The 16,340-nt window shown below is 38.8% G+C and overlaps 2 protein-coding genes across 11 annotated transcripts in view; both read right to left on the reverse strand.

Annotated features, from left to right (window-relative positions):
- The window catches only part of evla (Enah/Vasp-like a), a 43,928-nt gene extending 32,621 nt beyond the window's left edge, over positions 1-11,307 (reverse strand). The window contains exon 1 of one of the 3 annotated variants that reach the window (XM_067455240.1): positions 10,893-11,307. In XM_067455240.1, coding sequence (XP_067311341.1) covers positions 10,893-10,897 — 5 coding nt within the window. In that variant the 5' untranslated portion in view covers positions 10,898-11,307. Of the gene's footprint in view, positions 1-6,506; positions 6,661-10,892 lie in introns of those variants that run through there. The other 2 variants (XM_067455237.1, XM_067455241.1) reach the window with 2 other exon arrangements.
- A 329-nt stretch (positions 11,308-11,636) lies between these two features.
- Positions 11,637-16,340, reverse strand: part of eml1 (EMAP like 1) — a 66,008-nt gene continuing 61,304 nt past the window's right edge. For all 8 annotated transcript variants that reach the window (XM_067455248.1, XM_067455247.1, XM_067455246.1 and 5 more), the window contains 7 exons: positions 16,230-16,297; positions 15,879-15,967; positions 15,652-15,749; positions 15,176-15,263; positions 14,487-14,582; positions 12,986-13,116; positions 11,637-12,878 (listed from right to left, as the gene is read on the reverse strand). In XM_067455248.1, coding sequence (XP_067311349.1) covers positions 12,753-12,878; positions 12,986-13,116; positions 14,487-14,582; positions 15,176-15,263; positions 15,652-15,749; positions 15,879-15,967; positions 16,230-16,297 — 696 coding nt within the window. In that variant the 3' untranslated portion in view covers positions 11,637-12,752. The remainder of the gene's footprint in view (positions 12,879-12,985; positions 13,117-14,486; positions 14,583-15,175; positions 15,264-15,651; positions 15,750-15,878; positions 15,968-16,229; positions 16,298-16,340) is intronic.

The raw sequence follows: 16,340 nt of genomic DNA on the forward strand, positions 1-16,340 counted from the left end.
GTGAGTGCGATCTCCCATCCCCGATGTGTGAGTTGAAAACATGAGGAAATGCCTCCCTCTGCTGGCTGTAGTCTTTAGCCTCTGGCCAAAAATTGTAGAGTTATCCTCTTTACGTGGGTTGTGCATTGGCACAGCTCCTCCGCGCGGAAGAATCTAATGTTTTGAGGTGTATGTGTGGGTTGTCTATCAATGCACTAGTTGTTTAAACTTTCTGGATTACAAGCCGCCATAAAAATGACAAGTTTAATTACAAATTCAGCTGCTGTAAGAAGAGGCCACAAATGATCCGCCATCTTCAGCATCCGCACGCACGCACGCACACACACACACACACACACACACACACACAAGCTTACTGCTGTGAATCGGGCTAAGGTAAGGAGATAGTTTAGAAAACTTTTTATGAAATATCGTTTTTTCACAATATTAAACAAATTTATAAAAGCATTAAAAAATTAAAACATTACAATAATTAGTCTTTTATAAAACTGCTGGAACATAATGATACTATTCAACAACAAAAAAACTTTGAATGTAATTTTTCAGTGGAATTTACTAAATAATGTCAGCAATGGCCGTTTGTCTCCACACACCAAAATACAAATATGTGTCAGCTTCTAAACCACATGCCTTAACTTTGTATGTCAAATTCCCCCTCCCCCAAAATCCACATCCATACACACACAGAGGGATCTACTAAAGCTACAATGATAGAAAGCAGTGCTGATGCTTTTTTGCTTCTTCTGAATTAATGTGCATAAGTGCTCAGCTAAATGTTTCATGCAGAGCCACTAGGTTTATAATGCTAGATTTATCCTGAACATTGACTGAAGCATTCTCTAAGCTGCACGCTTTCAAAAAAGCTTACATTTAAAAAAAAGCTAAGATTACATTTAAATCTGGCTAATTTCACATATGGCTTTTGAAGGGAAAATGAAAACTTACATGTCATATGAGGTTTTGACAGAGGAAGATAATGTCTAAAGAATGCTCTCAATAAAGCTGGATAAGGTTAGACTAAAGAGCTGATGCATGTCTTGTGTTTTACTGCTGGAGGTACTACAGAAACACTCACCACATCTTTTCAAAAGAGTCACTGGACCGAAAGTGAACATTTCCCCTAAAGCAACTCTTTCTTTAATAACAGCATAAATTAAACATGGGCCCTCGCAGAACATCTTCACAGAGTTTCCACATAAATCACACAGTTCTGCAATCGCTTGTCACACTGGTTCTCAACCGGTGGCTAGAAATCCAAAATTGGGTTGCAATTTTGTTCTAAAAAAACTCTCGATCTCATTTTAATGCTCGATCTTAAGGATTTATTTGTGTACAAAATTGAGTACAATATTAATACTGTATATTGGCTTGCCACTTGATGTTCTAAAGCACTCCAGGATCTAAACATATTCATGCTAAGATCTAAACAAAAAACATCATTATCCAAATGTTTCCTTCCATTTCGTTGTGCCAAAAGAAACATCTTCAGACATGTTCTTCAAACATTTTAAAATGTTTTTAGGTTGCTAATGTGAACAGGAATCCCACTGACCTTATTTTGCAGCCACTCATATGAAGACCAGAGTCACTGTGGCTCTGTGGTAGACAGAACTGGACAGAATGAGTATCCATCTCTCAAATACATCCACAAAAAAAAGATCTGTACTGGTCAGCAGTGGATGCGAACCCTTAACCAGACCTGCTTTAATTTATCTCAAACACACAGACCTAATAGTAAGACCTGACCAGACAGCACAACAGATGCGTACTTCCAACCAAACAAGATTTAAATCATCTAGGGAGCCGTTCCAAGATTAAATAAGCATTTACAAACGTCATAATCCCATCATATCCTCAAAAAACAGGCAAATGACAATCCGTAAGGTTATGATCTCAGTTGATGTGACAAAGTGAGAAAAAAGTAAAAGCAAGAAAGAGAAACCGGGTCAACAGTGAGTGAGTGGTCAACAGTAGGGTCCCACCATCTAGACCTGGGTGTCAGGATCAGGTTTTCTCCAGTAAGGGGACAGCCTGACAGTGGATGCGTGTTGTTTTGTCTAACCCTGAGGGGGATTACCTCATGACGCCCAACCCCCCATCCAGCTGTGACAGAGGAATTGAAAATGAGACAGTGCTTCATATTCATAATGCTACTGTTGCCAGTACATTACACAGTATGTTTGATTTACTTTTTGTAGTAAGTTTGTCACAATACCAAAATTTCAGAAGTCTAGTCGGTACCAATACCAATAAAACTTCAATTTCAGTAAAACTGTTTAATTAAGTATGCCGCTTTTAAAAATGTCACATTGTCTCATCCAGTGGTTATCACTCTCAATCATCGCAGTTTCCGATTCAGTCATGCATTTAAACAATTGTACAATGATTCTCTTAGGGTGCTTTCACATCTCCAGTTCAATTGGTCCGAACCAAGGGCAAGCAATTATACATTGTTGCATTTTTCAGCTTTTTTCCTCAAGTGTGTGGGCTGGTTTTGTCCCTGGCCATAATCTATTACATTGTATGTATTTACCACAGTATGCAAACAATACATTTCTATAATGTAGCCCGGCTGCGCCTTGAAAAAAACATTCTAATGCACTGCAAACGGCGAGCGCGCATCTCGTCACTTCAAGCAGAGGTGTGCATTAACATGCTCATCTTCCGAAAATATTGTCAACTATCAGGTAATGTCATGCACATAATGTCAACACAGCTGACTACGGCAGCTGGTTTAGTCCAAAAATGATCAGTACTTTTGCAGTTGGTTCTGTTCGAGTTCGGATCACGTTCTCACCTATCCTAGAAATCTAGACACACCCTAGCGGCAGCAAATTTAATCTGCCCGCAAGTGTCTTCTAGGAACTCTCAATACCCTTCTGAGCTGTATTCCTCTCACTCTGGACGGGCCAATCACATCGTGTATAGAGTCGGCGGGCCATAATGACGACGGCCGAGTTGCGTTTGCGTGCTTCTAGTAAACACAGAAACTGGCGAACGGCGGCGGTCTTTTGAATCAGCTTTGACCGCGACTGTGGAAGACTTGGAGTTAAGCTTTTCTCTGAGAAAAGAACAAAGAGCGGCACTGAAGTCATTCTTAAAAAAGGGAAGATGTGTTCGGAGTTTAGCTGACTGGATACGGCGAATGTTTAATCTATCAACAAGATCTGTTTCACCTTCGTTGCTCTGGTTGGTGTAGCGCTATCCTATCGCGTGCAGAGGGAGTTTGAAAGACAACCGTTTATCCCGCCCCTCGGATTGAGCCCTGTCTATGGTGAGTTTCCAGACCAAACATCTTGATGTGGGTCTGGCTTGTCAGGCTAGTTCTCACCACAAACGAACCACTCCAGAGTTTGTTTGAAAGCGTACCGAGACCACCTCTTCTAAGAGGTCTGTTTGGTCCGCACCTGAGTGCGATTGCTGCTTTCACACCTGACCAAACGAACCGCAACAAAGAGGGAAACGAACTCTAGTACGATTCAACCGAACTAAGTAAGGCAGGTCTGAAAGCATATTTACATTTAAAATTAAAGTATTCGCATTGAACAAAACAAAAGCGTTTTGACAGTTAAGCACATTCTAGTTTCATGTTTATAATACAACAGTTTTTATTTAAGTGTTGATAATAAATCAAAATTAAAATTAATAAATAAATTAAATCAATTAATTGACTAATAAATGAATATATTTTTGGCTTCTGCTTTTTTTGTCTAAATGAAAACTAATTTCTGTTGCAGTGTTTCAGTAGAAAATTTCATTTTAAACAACTACATCACTGATTGGATTTTAAAAATAGGCCTATTTTAACGTGCTATTAGAACAGATAGCAACCGTTTAGTGAATAAGATGCAGGTTTATACATTATACACAAAGTGGAGATACTTTTTTGTGTGAATTTTCTGCTCAGATTAATACACAACAAATGAATCTGGTGAGAAAGGCATGACAGATTTACAGTACATCTAAAACTTACTAGAAAGCTCTGTGGCAGGTCACAAAGAGGACAGTCAGACAGACAGTCACTGACACATTTAAAGTGAAACCAAAGGATACCCCTAACCAACATACTTAGGTCAGCATTTCATCACATTTCATTGTCAGTTCTTAGTGACTTTCAAAGAACTGACAAAATGAGAGGGTTCAGCACTGGAAACTAGTTTTCCACTTTAAATTATGCCAAAATGTAAAAAAAATAAACGTGAGTGTTATACCGGCTCCTGTTAGCCAGATATGATAACACAACTACAACACGCGTCGCCACAGATATGGCCCGCCAGAGATGAACAGTTGTACATATTTATTCAGCAAACAGATTGATGCAAATGAAACTCAATGTTTGGCGTCACATTCTGAAAGTTATTTCCATAGTGTTGAGAGCTATATTCTCCCACTAATGCTGACACAGCTCTCTCTCCTATTGCAGTCTTTGATCTTGAAAAAAGCTGATGTTAAATATATTGCAGCACATTTCGGTGACAACAACTCTGTTGAATTTGCATATAGCGTGGGAATTGAAGATCGTATATTTATTTTGTAAAGACACATGTGGCCAAGTCTAAATGAAACAAATAGGATTGCTATCTGATCAGCAAAGTCGCATTAAGTGACAAGTGTAAAAAGGCTCTTAAAGGGATAGTCACTCCATGATTTACTCACCCTCAAGCCATCCTAGGTGTGTATGACATTCTTCATTTCAGATAAATACAATCTGATTTTTATTCAAAAATGTCCTGGCTAATCCAAGCATTATAAATAGCAGCCCAAAATTAAGCTCACAAAGATCTTAAAGGCCTTCTGAAGCAAATCAGTGGGTTTGTGTAAGAAAAATATCCATATTTAACATGTTATAAAGTAAAATTTCTAGCTTCCACCAGACTGCCTTCAGTATTCCATTTACGAAAACACGTAACTGGCACAACTTATGACTGGAAAGTAGCGCAAGCGTTTTGAACTGCGAGAGGCGTTACATTTTCTGGAAGCTAGATATTACTTCATCAAGTTTTAAATATGAATATTTTTCTTACACAAACCCATCGCTTAACTTCAAAAGGCCTTTATTAACCCCCCGGAGCCGTGTGAAGTACTTTTATAATTAATGGATGCCCTTTTTTTTAGCTTTACATTTTGGGCTGCCATTCACTGCCATTATAAAGCTTGGATTAGCCAGGATGTAGCTCTGGTTGTATTTGTCTGAAAGAAGAATGTCATATACACCTAGGATAGCTTGAGGGTGAGTAAATCATGGGATCGTTTTCAGTTTTGAGTGAACTATCCCTGATAAAAGCTCACTGAGATTAGGTGAAACATTTTATTCATTAGAGAAACGCATTCAATTGACTAGAATAAACCTAGACATTAAACCTTGATATTAAGTTAGGAAGCAGTTCCCTTGGTGATGAGAAAAGTGAACAGCCTGCACCCTTCCCCCACTTTCTCATAGTATACCAGGTGAGGGACACTCTACCTAATCCTTATCCTTAAAGACAAATAATTTGAACTACTAGTGCGCTAGCAATCAGAAGTGAAAATAGACTTGTATTAGGTTACACTGTGTTTATTAGACAAATATAGAAAGAAAAAAGTCAGCAGCAGGCAGAAAGAAAGTGGAAGGAGGAGTGTAGTCAGTATAATTTCAACAAATCTTCAAAGATAGTTTTGCCTTCACTGGTTATTAATAGGTTACCATGTGTACATCCTATAGTACATCCTATAATACCATGAGTTTAACTAAAAGATTGTCTCGTCACTGTCAGTACCTTTTAACCTGGTGTGTCTGAAGGAAAAAAGGGCTTTAATGAAAGATTTGTTTGACAAGTTTGGCTCTGCTTTGGATCAAATGCAAGGGATCCCAAATTCGGGCTCAACCACACTGTTGTCCCTACATGGCACAGGGCTTCTCTGCCTGGAGTTCTTCCCAGTTGTGGGACATCGCATTTTCATTTCCTGTAAACTATCTTGCCTAACTCAGTTCTTCTCCAGTTTTACACCTCCATTAAGCCAACAAAGTCTTGCCTTTCAAAGAACATTTCTTCCACATGCACATCCACAACATCCTTTGTATTTATTACTACAGAAATGGAGTACTGTACACTGTAAACGATCATCTAATCATAAAACCGTCTGCAATACACAGGTTGCAGGATAAAACTTGCTGCTATAAAAATAGAGACTGAAAATTCCAATCCAGTGTCCTGGCTTCTTATTTAAACGCATGGTTTTCCAAAATGCTAAATGACTCAACAGTAAAACACGGAGTGGGTTTGGGACTAGTTATTGAACCCAAGCATGTTTGTGTAGATTAATCAGCTCGTTCCACTGAGGGAACAGCTGGAGGGGGAAAAAATCACTAGGCTAAGTTAACACACTAAAAGGAACATGGATCATTTGAAACCATTATGAAGTAAACACAGTTTTTTAAAGCGAAATGTCCAGTAATCCTCAGAGGAACTAAAAAAAAACCTTTAAAAAAAACAGGGTAATAAAAACCACAGAGGAAAGATTCTTACCCGTAGTCATCAAAAGAATACATATTGGGGAAACTGGAACTCTGAAGAAACCAAGGAGAAAGAAAATTCCTTACAGCTGGATGAAATAAAAAGAAAACAGGGAAAAGGAGGGGGGATCAGAGCGAGAAAAGTCTGCGCCTATTTCATCCCTCATTCTCTCAGCAAGGTAAAACACGAAGTGCACTCATTTCTAAGATTCAATAATGCAAAAACAGGGAGTGTGTGAAAGGAAAAGGAGGTAAGGGAGGGTAGGAGAAGAAACGAGGGAATGAGAGAGAGAGAGAGAGAGAGAGAGACATGTGACAGATATGGACCAGTCACCTTGTCCTGCTCACATCCATTCTTATCCACTCAAAGGATTGGAACGCGGTCTGGGTCTGTGCCTTAAAGAAGTCTCTCTCTGACAAAAATACAGTAGAGAAACAGCCTCATGATCCTTAGACACACACACGCTCTCGCTCTCTCTCTGACTCTCTCTCTCTCTCATTCATGCAGCTTGCTAAAAGAAACAAGAAGGTTGCTGGTGTTCAATGGAAGAAAATATATTTTCTAAAAGACATTTATCTTGAATTCTTGACGAGTTTAAAATCACAGTTCAGTCCAACAAGCATTTTCTATATTAAGACACTGTAGTGTATATGAGCACAGTCCTTTAAAATATTTCTTAATGTGATACAAAGCGAGTACATATAACAGTAGCAGTTTTTGGATCATTTTGATTCAGATACAAATCAAAATGATGACTTGCCGTTCATTAAGGAGTCAAACCTGCTTTGGCAGTGAATGATTCATTCATCCATTTAAACTATAACTTTGTGAGTATATTTGACAAATGCATTACAAGAATTGTATCATAAGTACGGAGCCCTGTAAATGACAGAAAACGAATGAACAAATTAAAAATACGTTTTTATGATGTATTCATTAGTTGCCTTATTTCTGTGGTTCGTTTGATTAATCCTTGTCCTTGTTTTAGGTAAAATCCTGGCCACGTTGTAATAATTTGTTCCCTTGTTTTTAATCAAATTGTGACAATGATTCAACTTAAATGAGGGAACTAAGTAATAATCTGAGAGAACTATGAGAGAACAAATTCTTAAATCATGACCACAATATGTTGGTGTTTTTTGTTGTTGTTGCCATGTGCATTTGATTCATTTGTTTGTGAATCTGACAACAATGGTTGCATCATAAAACCTCCACAAGGAGTGAGTGATTGTTCATTTCCCCTCTAGAGGCCGTGCTTGCACTGTCATGGACAAAAATATATGATATTTGATAACGCTGATAATGAAAATTTTAAGAACAGCATTTACACTGTGGCTCAATAAAATACAGTGCCACGTTGTAGCTGTAGTAAAAATTGTTTGTGCTGGAAGATGAGTCTCTTGGTTCTTGTAAAATGACAGAATTAATCATGACAGCTGGATTCGATACATCTTCAGGGTCTCAGACAAATGACACAGGAGAGGAAACACTACAAGGAAATACATTTGCTTCAACTCGACAAGTCGAAAATAACCAAATGACAAAACATCCTTATAAACAACAGCAAATAGATTGAGCACAACTGACAACTAAGTCTGACAGAAGTGTTTCAACCTGAAGAGACTAGCATTTGTATCATTATAATGTTTAACTGAAAACAGGATCTTCCACATACTGTTGAACTCATACACACAATCCACGTGTCCGTACAATTTACTAATCAACAGATTCTCCTTGTGCCGCCCTCCCCCTCACCACAGGATTTTTTTGGGGGGGAAAAAGTTACATGCACAAATTACTATTATGCTCTGCATTTCTCTAGCCCGCCTCGTGGCGTGTGCTCTTACAGCCCTCCCTCACAAACACACTCAGCACTTTCTAGCATTCCTGAATTGAATCAAGTCTGCAAAGTGAATGCCCTAACCTCCCCACGTTGAGCACTAGTGCTAAAAATAGCTTACAATGTGAAGTAAAGACTTTTGCTCAGAGAGTCAAGGGTTGAATAAATCATTCCACTGAACCAGTTCCTCAGTTTCCTGTAGGCGAGAACGCAACCCGGTCCAGCACAATTTAAGACTTCCTTTTAGTCCAGACGGAGAGAGAATAAAGGAAAGGGAAAGCAGACATATGCAGAAGGTTAAAAAGAGGCTGGAAGAAATGCACTTATATAAGATAATGACAAACGTATGTACAACATGTTGATGTGTATCAAAATGTTTACTAGCCACAATGGTTTAAAGGATAGTTTACCCAAAAATGAAAATTCTGTCACCAACATATCATCATCTTTTGTGTATAACAGAACTTGAGGATTAGTCATGTCATTTATTTTTGGGTGAACCTTTAATGGACTAAAATCAACTGTAGAAATGACTTTTATATTTAAAACACCAAGTGAAATGTCTAATTACTAGAGTAAACAATTCCCCATATAATAATTACCATACTTACTATGGTTAATTAAATTCAGAACTAAAACTATACATATTTTCTTAACTTTAAGAATTACATTTGAGTAGTGCTAAATATTGTGCTCGCTGTTATTTGATTACAGGCATTTGGTGTCGAAAACATGAATACAAGAATCGTCTCTCTCTCTCTCACACACACACTCTCTCACACACACACACACACACACACACACACACACACACACACACAATATCCACATCTCGGGTGGAGACAAGCACCTGTACTGCTCCGTTTGCTTCATGAATAAAAGATAAAATACTGTGTGGCCGTATATTGGCAGTTCAGTTAAAATCATCATGGCCATCGGCATCAATGCTGTGCATCTCGCTATACTGAATAAGCATTACACACCCCAAATACTGTCACTATCCGCTTATGTCAGCAGAACAGAAAACAGGTGAAGAATCTGCTCACTCATAAACGACCTCAGCTCGAGCTTTCTGTGGCTGTGGGCCAAATCCTATGAGCTGACTATACCCAGAAAGCCTTTCTGTGGATCGAATTCTGGGCGTGCCCTAATGATCGCTAGTGGTGTTTAATTAGTGAACGAATCAATGATGTGAATGAATCTTTTTAAGTTACCGGGTCACTCCATGAACTGATTTATATTTTCAAATGCGAATTTAGCCAAATCAAGCTTGCATTTATTTCGGAAGAAATACGAGTCGCTTGGCCCATAACATGCTACGCTTGCTAGTACTTTATCTTAGAATAAAACAATGAATGCTAGTCATATGATACAATGCAAGTGGTTGAAATGGGTTCTGCCAAAGACTTTATATTTAGAAAGACGGTGCACTCCGATTACTTATGAATGGGAGAAAATACAACGGCCAATCTGGCGAAGAATCCTGTCTTCTAAATGAAAGAGCCACTCGTTGACTAGTAATTTCATTCAACTTCATTCAACTCATTGAGTCGCTGCATTTGCTATAGAAGCAGACATTCTTCTGAGACCCACGTTTAGGATTGCTCATGTACATTTGTCCAGGCTGAAAAATGCAGTTTTTTGGTCATGATTTGAACGTTTAGAAACAAAATGTATGAGACAGTTATTGCCAGATTTCATTGGTGATTTCAAATATGAAACTGAATCGTAAGCTTGGCAAACAGTTTTGGAGAATTTGATGTTTCCCCATTCAGTGAGACAGTAGCTGCTCAAGAGGTGTTTCAAAGATGGCCCCCGAGTGAAGCGACTTGTCTTAATGGACTTTAGTACTGCCGTCCAAATGTAAAATATTTGAGAATCGTTTTCCCACCCCTTCCTCCTCAGACTAAACGCTCACAAGGGTTGCCAGGTTGAGGACACCGGTGAGTTGATTTATCTGTGTTTTTATGTGCTCTCATTTTTAGATGGATGCCATATAAGGTGGGGTATAATCTGCGATCTGCAATTTTGTTTACTGACTTCCATGGTAGCAATATGCTGTGTTTTACAGCAACGGGCAGAGACTAAAACAAAACAGACATTCTGACACTGAACGCACATTTTAAAAGCATGTTTCCTATATATCTGCAAACACATTGTATTTTTATGCTCTAGCAGAGGGAAAAAAAATACATACAGCACCTTTAAGAAACAGGTGAGTGAATGATACATAACGCACAAAAGGGCGTTTGCTTGTCGCCGCCTACTGGTGAAACGACAAGAAACAGTCACTGAACGAATGAGTGGACAAATCTTTTTAGTGAACGGATAGATTCAAGTCACTGGGATGAACCAAAATTCCCACTAGTACCATATAGGCCACCAAAAATGATGTCTATGTAGGGAGCTCACAAGATTTGAAACACACCCAATCATTAGCAGTGATTAACAGTCTCATGTGCTATAATACATAAATATCTATAGCAATACATTTATTTATATATGCACCTAATGTATAAATTAATACACATGCGGTGTCAACACATTGGGCAGCTTACCTCATTTTCTGATGATATCCACACGAATATATGGATGTAATAAATAATTAAAAATGTGAAGGGGAAAAAAACTTAGCAAAGCCACAGAGGCGAGCCGCTCTACGTAAAGATATCAGCGCATAAATATCTATTTTAGTGAGTATTAATACAACACGTGTACTATTCCATAAAACAATGGTCAGCTTGAATGTTCAATGCTCATCCAGCGATGCACAGCCGGTCCTCGGATCAGAAACAATGCAGATGTCTCGAAAGATCTACCGCGTATCGCTCTATGTCACCACAGCTGAATAAAACATATCCCATGTTTAGCTCATGGTCGCGCCTACAACATCGATCTGAATTGCGGACTGCAAACGCGCTCTGGAGTTGCCATTTTCCTCCTCCGTGTTATGACAATGAGAAAGGAGCTTATCTGGATAGTGTAAAAACAAACACGAAGAACAGCGACTACTGGTGGCCAATATGCAGCACTACAACTTCCTCTGAGCCCGGCCCCTGCCTCATTGGGTTACTGTTATTATTTCTAGTCTTCCTGTTATTCATGGCCATTTGGTTCTGTTGTATAAACAGGCATAAACAAATTACTTATGTTTGATGATGAATTATGTTTATGAATGCGTGCGCTGCAGGTCAGGTCACTGTTTAGAGTGCACCCTGTGTTTTCATATGACCCTCTCGTTCTCCTTGGATGGATGTTTTTACATGTTATTTTCAAGGTGAGACAACACGTTATTTTCCCCCATTTTATTAAACATTCATATACAGTGAAATTGTCATGTGGTTGTAGATTTAAAATTCTGCAAAACCTTCCGTTATCCTTCACTCCAACCTTGATCCTATTTGGTCAAAAACACAACTTTCTCATATTTCAGAGAATAAATTTCCCTCGATTTATGTCATATTTGACAAAGAATATGGAAAAATAGGTTAGACAATTACAAACAAGCTTGTGCATGCTTAGTTTTATTAATAATACTACAGTCATTTGGCTGTAACTGTTCTTGTTTTTCAAGCGGAGGTTATAAAAATGGAGCTTAACTCTAATGTAAATGTGCACTACATTATGACGTTCAGTTAAGCTAGTTAATGCACAAAACAGATTTTATGTCAGACTGAGGATTAAACTAAATCAGAAATTCATGGCTGTAGTGATTTAACAAGTGAAAGTCATTGAAGGCCTTAATCTGAATTTGACTCTGAGTCTGCAGTCACATTGTTTCCCATGCTTTTCTTTCCTTGAGAAGATTTTGATGGCTGATACAGTTTTTTAAAAACCTTAAATACATTTTAAATTCATGGGACACACCATAAATATTTGAATGCAGCAGAGGATAGAATGAAATCAACTTTGGGAAGGTGGCTGCAGTACCACACCATACCAGACAGTGGCATCAAAGGTTAAAAAAGAATGATTATGGAAGCAGATTTTTTTTGTAAAAAATTATGGTTAACGTGCAATTTATCAAAACACAGTCAATGTGATAGAGTATAATTGATGGTATTTTTAAGACTCTTTAAATGATGTTACAATGTTACAGTGTTAGTGCTTTGATCATATATTGGTCTTGTACTGGACTGGACTATTCATTCCCAATATCTTCATCCATGTGCTTTGGCATCACATTTAACTTTGACCTATAGAGCAGATTTCTTTAGTTTGTTATTCAAAGACATCTCTTCCGTAGCCTAGGGAGTGTGTGAGACAATCAAAACATTGAGTCACTTCAAATATTGGTGTCCTGAGATAACAATTAAAGGCAAATAAAATTGAGACTCCACTTCAGTCTGCAGCCCACTTCTGCTTTCCCAAGTCACTTGATCCCAGAAAAAAGAAAGTTTGGTGTGACAGTGGGAGTTTTACACCACACGCCACTGCATTACGCTCATGTCCTTCCCTCCTGTAGAGACTAAGTGGCTGTCGTCAAACAGGAAGTTAACATTGGTGACGTGACTGCTGTGTCCACCGTAGATGTGACTAGGAGCCTGCAGAGGTAGATGGAGAGAAATAAGATCATATTTAACATTATTTGATGCTAAAATGACTAATATCTATCCGGGGCCGCAGCTAGCGGGGCAGTGCTGTTTCTTACTCGGGACTGAGAGCAGGGGAAAGAGAAGAGGTGAACTTTGCCGAAGTCGTCTCCCGTGACAAGCAGTCTCTTTGCATATGAACTGCACACAGCATTGATGTCAGTACCATCTGAGCCATCTGGCCACAGTCCTGAAGAGTAACACAAATAGAATATACATGTCATTTTCTTTTAGATTCATGGCTGTTAGACTAACATTTTACACCGATCAGGCATAACATTATGAGAGGTGAAGTGAATAATGATTATCTCTGATAATCTCTTCATCACCGCACCTGTTAGTGGATGGGATGTATTAAGCAGCAAGTGAACATTTTGTCCTCAGAGTTGATGTTTAGAAGCAGGAAAAATGAGCAAGTATGTAGATTTGAGTTAGTTTGACAAGGGCCAAATTGTGAAAAAGTGGTCCAAGGAAGCTACAGTGTCATGGGCGTCCAAGTTTCACTGATGCACATGGGGAGCAAAGGCTGGCCTATGTGATCCATTCAAACAGACAACTTACTGTAGCCCAAATTACTCAAGAGGTTTATGCTGGTTCTGATAGAAAGGTGTCAGAATACACAGTGCATCAGTTTGTTGGGTATTGGGCTACATAGCCGCAGACCAGTCAGGGTGCCCATGCTTAACCCTGTCCACCGCCGAAAGTGCCAACAGTAGGCACGTGAGCATCAGAACTGGACCATTGAGCAACGGAAGAAGGTGGCCTGGTCGGATGAATCGTGTTTTCTTTTATATCATTCATGTGGATGGCCAGGGTTCATGTGCATCGTTTACCTGGGGAACACATGGCACCAGGATGCACTATGGGAAGAAGGCAAGTGGGCGGAGGCAGTGTGATGCTTTGAACAATGTTCTGCTGGGAAACCTTGCGTCCTGCCATCAGTATGGATGTGATACGTACCACCTACCTAAACATTTTTACAGACCAAGTACACCCTTTCATATAAACAATATTCCCTGGTGTCTGTGGCCGGATAATGTGCAGGATAATGTAGCCTGCCACAAAGCAAAAATGGTTCAGGAATGGTTTAAGGACCCCAATTTGGAGGCCAAGTCAACAACGAGTGGTGTTTACTTGGCCTCCAAATTCCCCAGATCTCAACCAAACCGAGCATCTATGTGATGTGCTGAACAAACCAGTCTGATCCATGGAGGTCCCACCTCACAACTTACAGGACTTAAATGATCTGCTGCTAACATCTTGATGCCAGATACCACAACACACCTTCAGGAGTCTAGTGAATTCCATGCTTCAACAGGTCAGGGCTGTTTTGGCAGCAAATGGGGGACCAACACAATAATGTCATAATGTTATGCCTGATCGGTGTATAAAAGATGACACTGCAAAAATAATACTATTGTACAGTTATGGGCATATGAGGAAGATGTTCAGTTTAGCTATATTTATTTGCTATCACTTCAAGATAAAGTGTTTTAAGGAAATGTACTAACGTTATTATTTTTTCACACTGCTATCCATGATATAAAACATTAAGCTTACCAAAAACATGGAAGCCCAGAGTACAGGTGAAAGTGGCCCATTCAATATCCCGGGTGGTCTCCACACTCACAACTTGCTTGCACACAGAAGGAATCCCTGAAAGACAACAATGAATTTATAGTCTAAATGGACAGATTTACCCATCAGGAGGCCGGGGTCCACCAGGGGCCTCATGATGACTTAAAACAGTGTTTCTCAACTGATGGGTCACCAAGACCATTTTGAGTGGGTCGCTGAGTGTGCAGTCAAAGAAACAACAACAACAAAACATATTTATAAATGTTTTTCTTTATTTTGAAAGATGTGTGTGAAAGAAAAGCTTCTTTTTAAACACATTGTCCTGATGCAATATCTTCCCATCAGATGAAATGATGTCAGACTATATGATGTCAATGTCATTATTCTTACGTTATTTTCGTAATTGGAAATAAAAAGTCTCAAGTCAAAAAGGTTGAGTATATTGAGTTTTTCTATATAACTGTGTTGGATAACTTCAGCCATACTGAATTCAAATGTATGGATTTAATTATTTTAACTTATGGTTGTGTCGAACAATAAAGGAACATTGCCACTCATGCAGCTATGCAGAATGGCTAATATTTATCCTGAACATGATCACTAACATCTAGGAAAGATGCAAAAAAAAGAGGAAAAAATGAAGTATCAGTCTTCACAGTAAATATACTTACAGTAAAGGATCTCATAGTCTCCAGAGTTGGACACCAAGTACTGAGAATCCACAGACCAATCCAGATGGGTGATGAAACTAGAATGACCCTGTGAGCAATAACAGACATAACAAAACAACATTCATTTGAGGAGTCCGATGTGTGTTTGTGTGTGTGAACAGAAAAAAAGATATTAATATGGCAGTAGTTTTTGTTAAAACTATTGAAAATATTTTTCTTGATTTAATCAAAATAAAGCTGAAATAAAATATAAATATTACAAAAAACTATGAAAATAAAAAATGTTGCCTTTGCAATCAATGAAATAAAGCGAGTTTTAGTTAAAATTACTTGAACTAAAATTGTAATAAAAATAAATTAAAGCTCAATAAATACAACAATAGTATATAAATAATGCTAACACAACACTGTAATGTGGTAAGAATCAGCTGGTCTATGATCTATAATAATCAAATTTTGTATAAACACATACTTACTGAGCACTTTCCAACTCTACTGTATTTCTTGCCATTTTCTCCGACAGCATAAATGTAGATGTAGTTGTCATGTGACCCGACTGCAAGAAAATTACCATCTGGAAGAAATAACCGAGGGGTTTCAACTTAATCAATTACAGAGACTTTAATGAGTGCTAGTTTCTGGCTAACTTCCTAATGTTTTCCCAGCAAGCGGTGAAAAAGCTGCTAGGAGAATTAACTCTAACCTGGAGAAAAGCGCATAACCGACAGCTGTTCGTTCCCATCCGTGTGCACCGTGACCAGATCCTTCGATTCAGTATCGAGAACAAGCCACCTGCACGGATTGATAATGAGTGAAAGGACAATATTAAAAGACCTTGAAGCATTATGAAAGGTTATACTCTTAGATGAAGTCTTAATCCAAGGCCTTTATTAGGATTCTTAGGGGGGGCCGCTGGGATGGTATTGTGTTCCCGTGTGGCATTAGCATAATAATAAGTGTTTGGGTCTTTCATTTAACACTCTATTAGACCACTTTCCAGAATTGTATTGATGTGTCATGGACCCCATTGATGAAAAGAAACGGCTCGCCTCACCTGCCAATCTGTGTTCCTATAGCAACCGTTGCCCCAGAAGGGTGGAAGCCGGCCGACTGAGCGGCGTCCTGTCCATGAGGGAAACACACATACATGCTCAATCAAACATCC

The sequence above is a fragment of the Pseudorasbora parva genome, chromosome 10, assembly GCF_024679245.1.
Source record: "Pseudorasbora parva isolate DD20220531a chromosome 10, ASM2467924v1, whole genome shotgun sequence".
Classification (NCBI taxonomy): domain Eukaryota; kingdom Metazoa; phylum Chordata; class Actinopteri; order Cypriniformes; family Gobionidae; genus Pseudorasbora; species Pseudorasbora parva.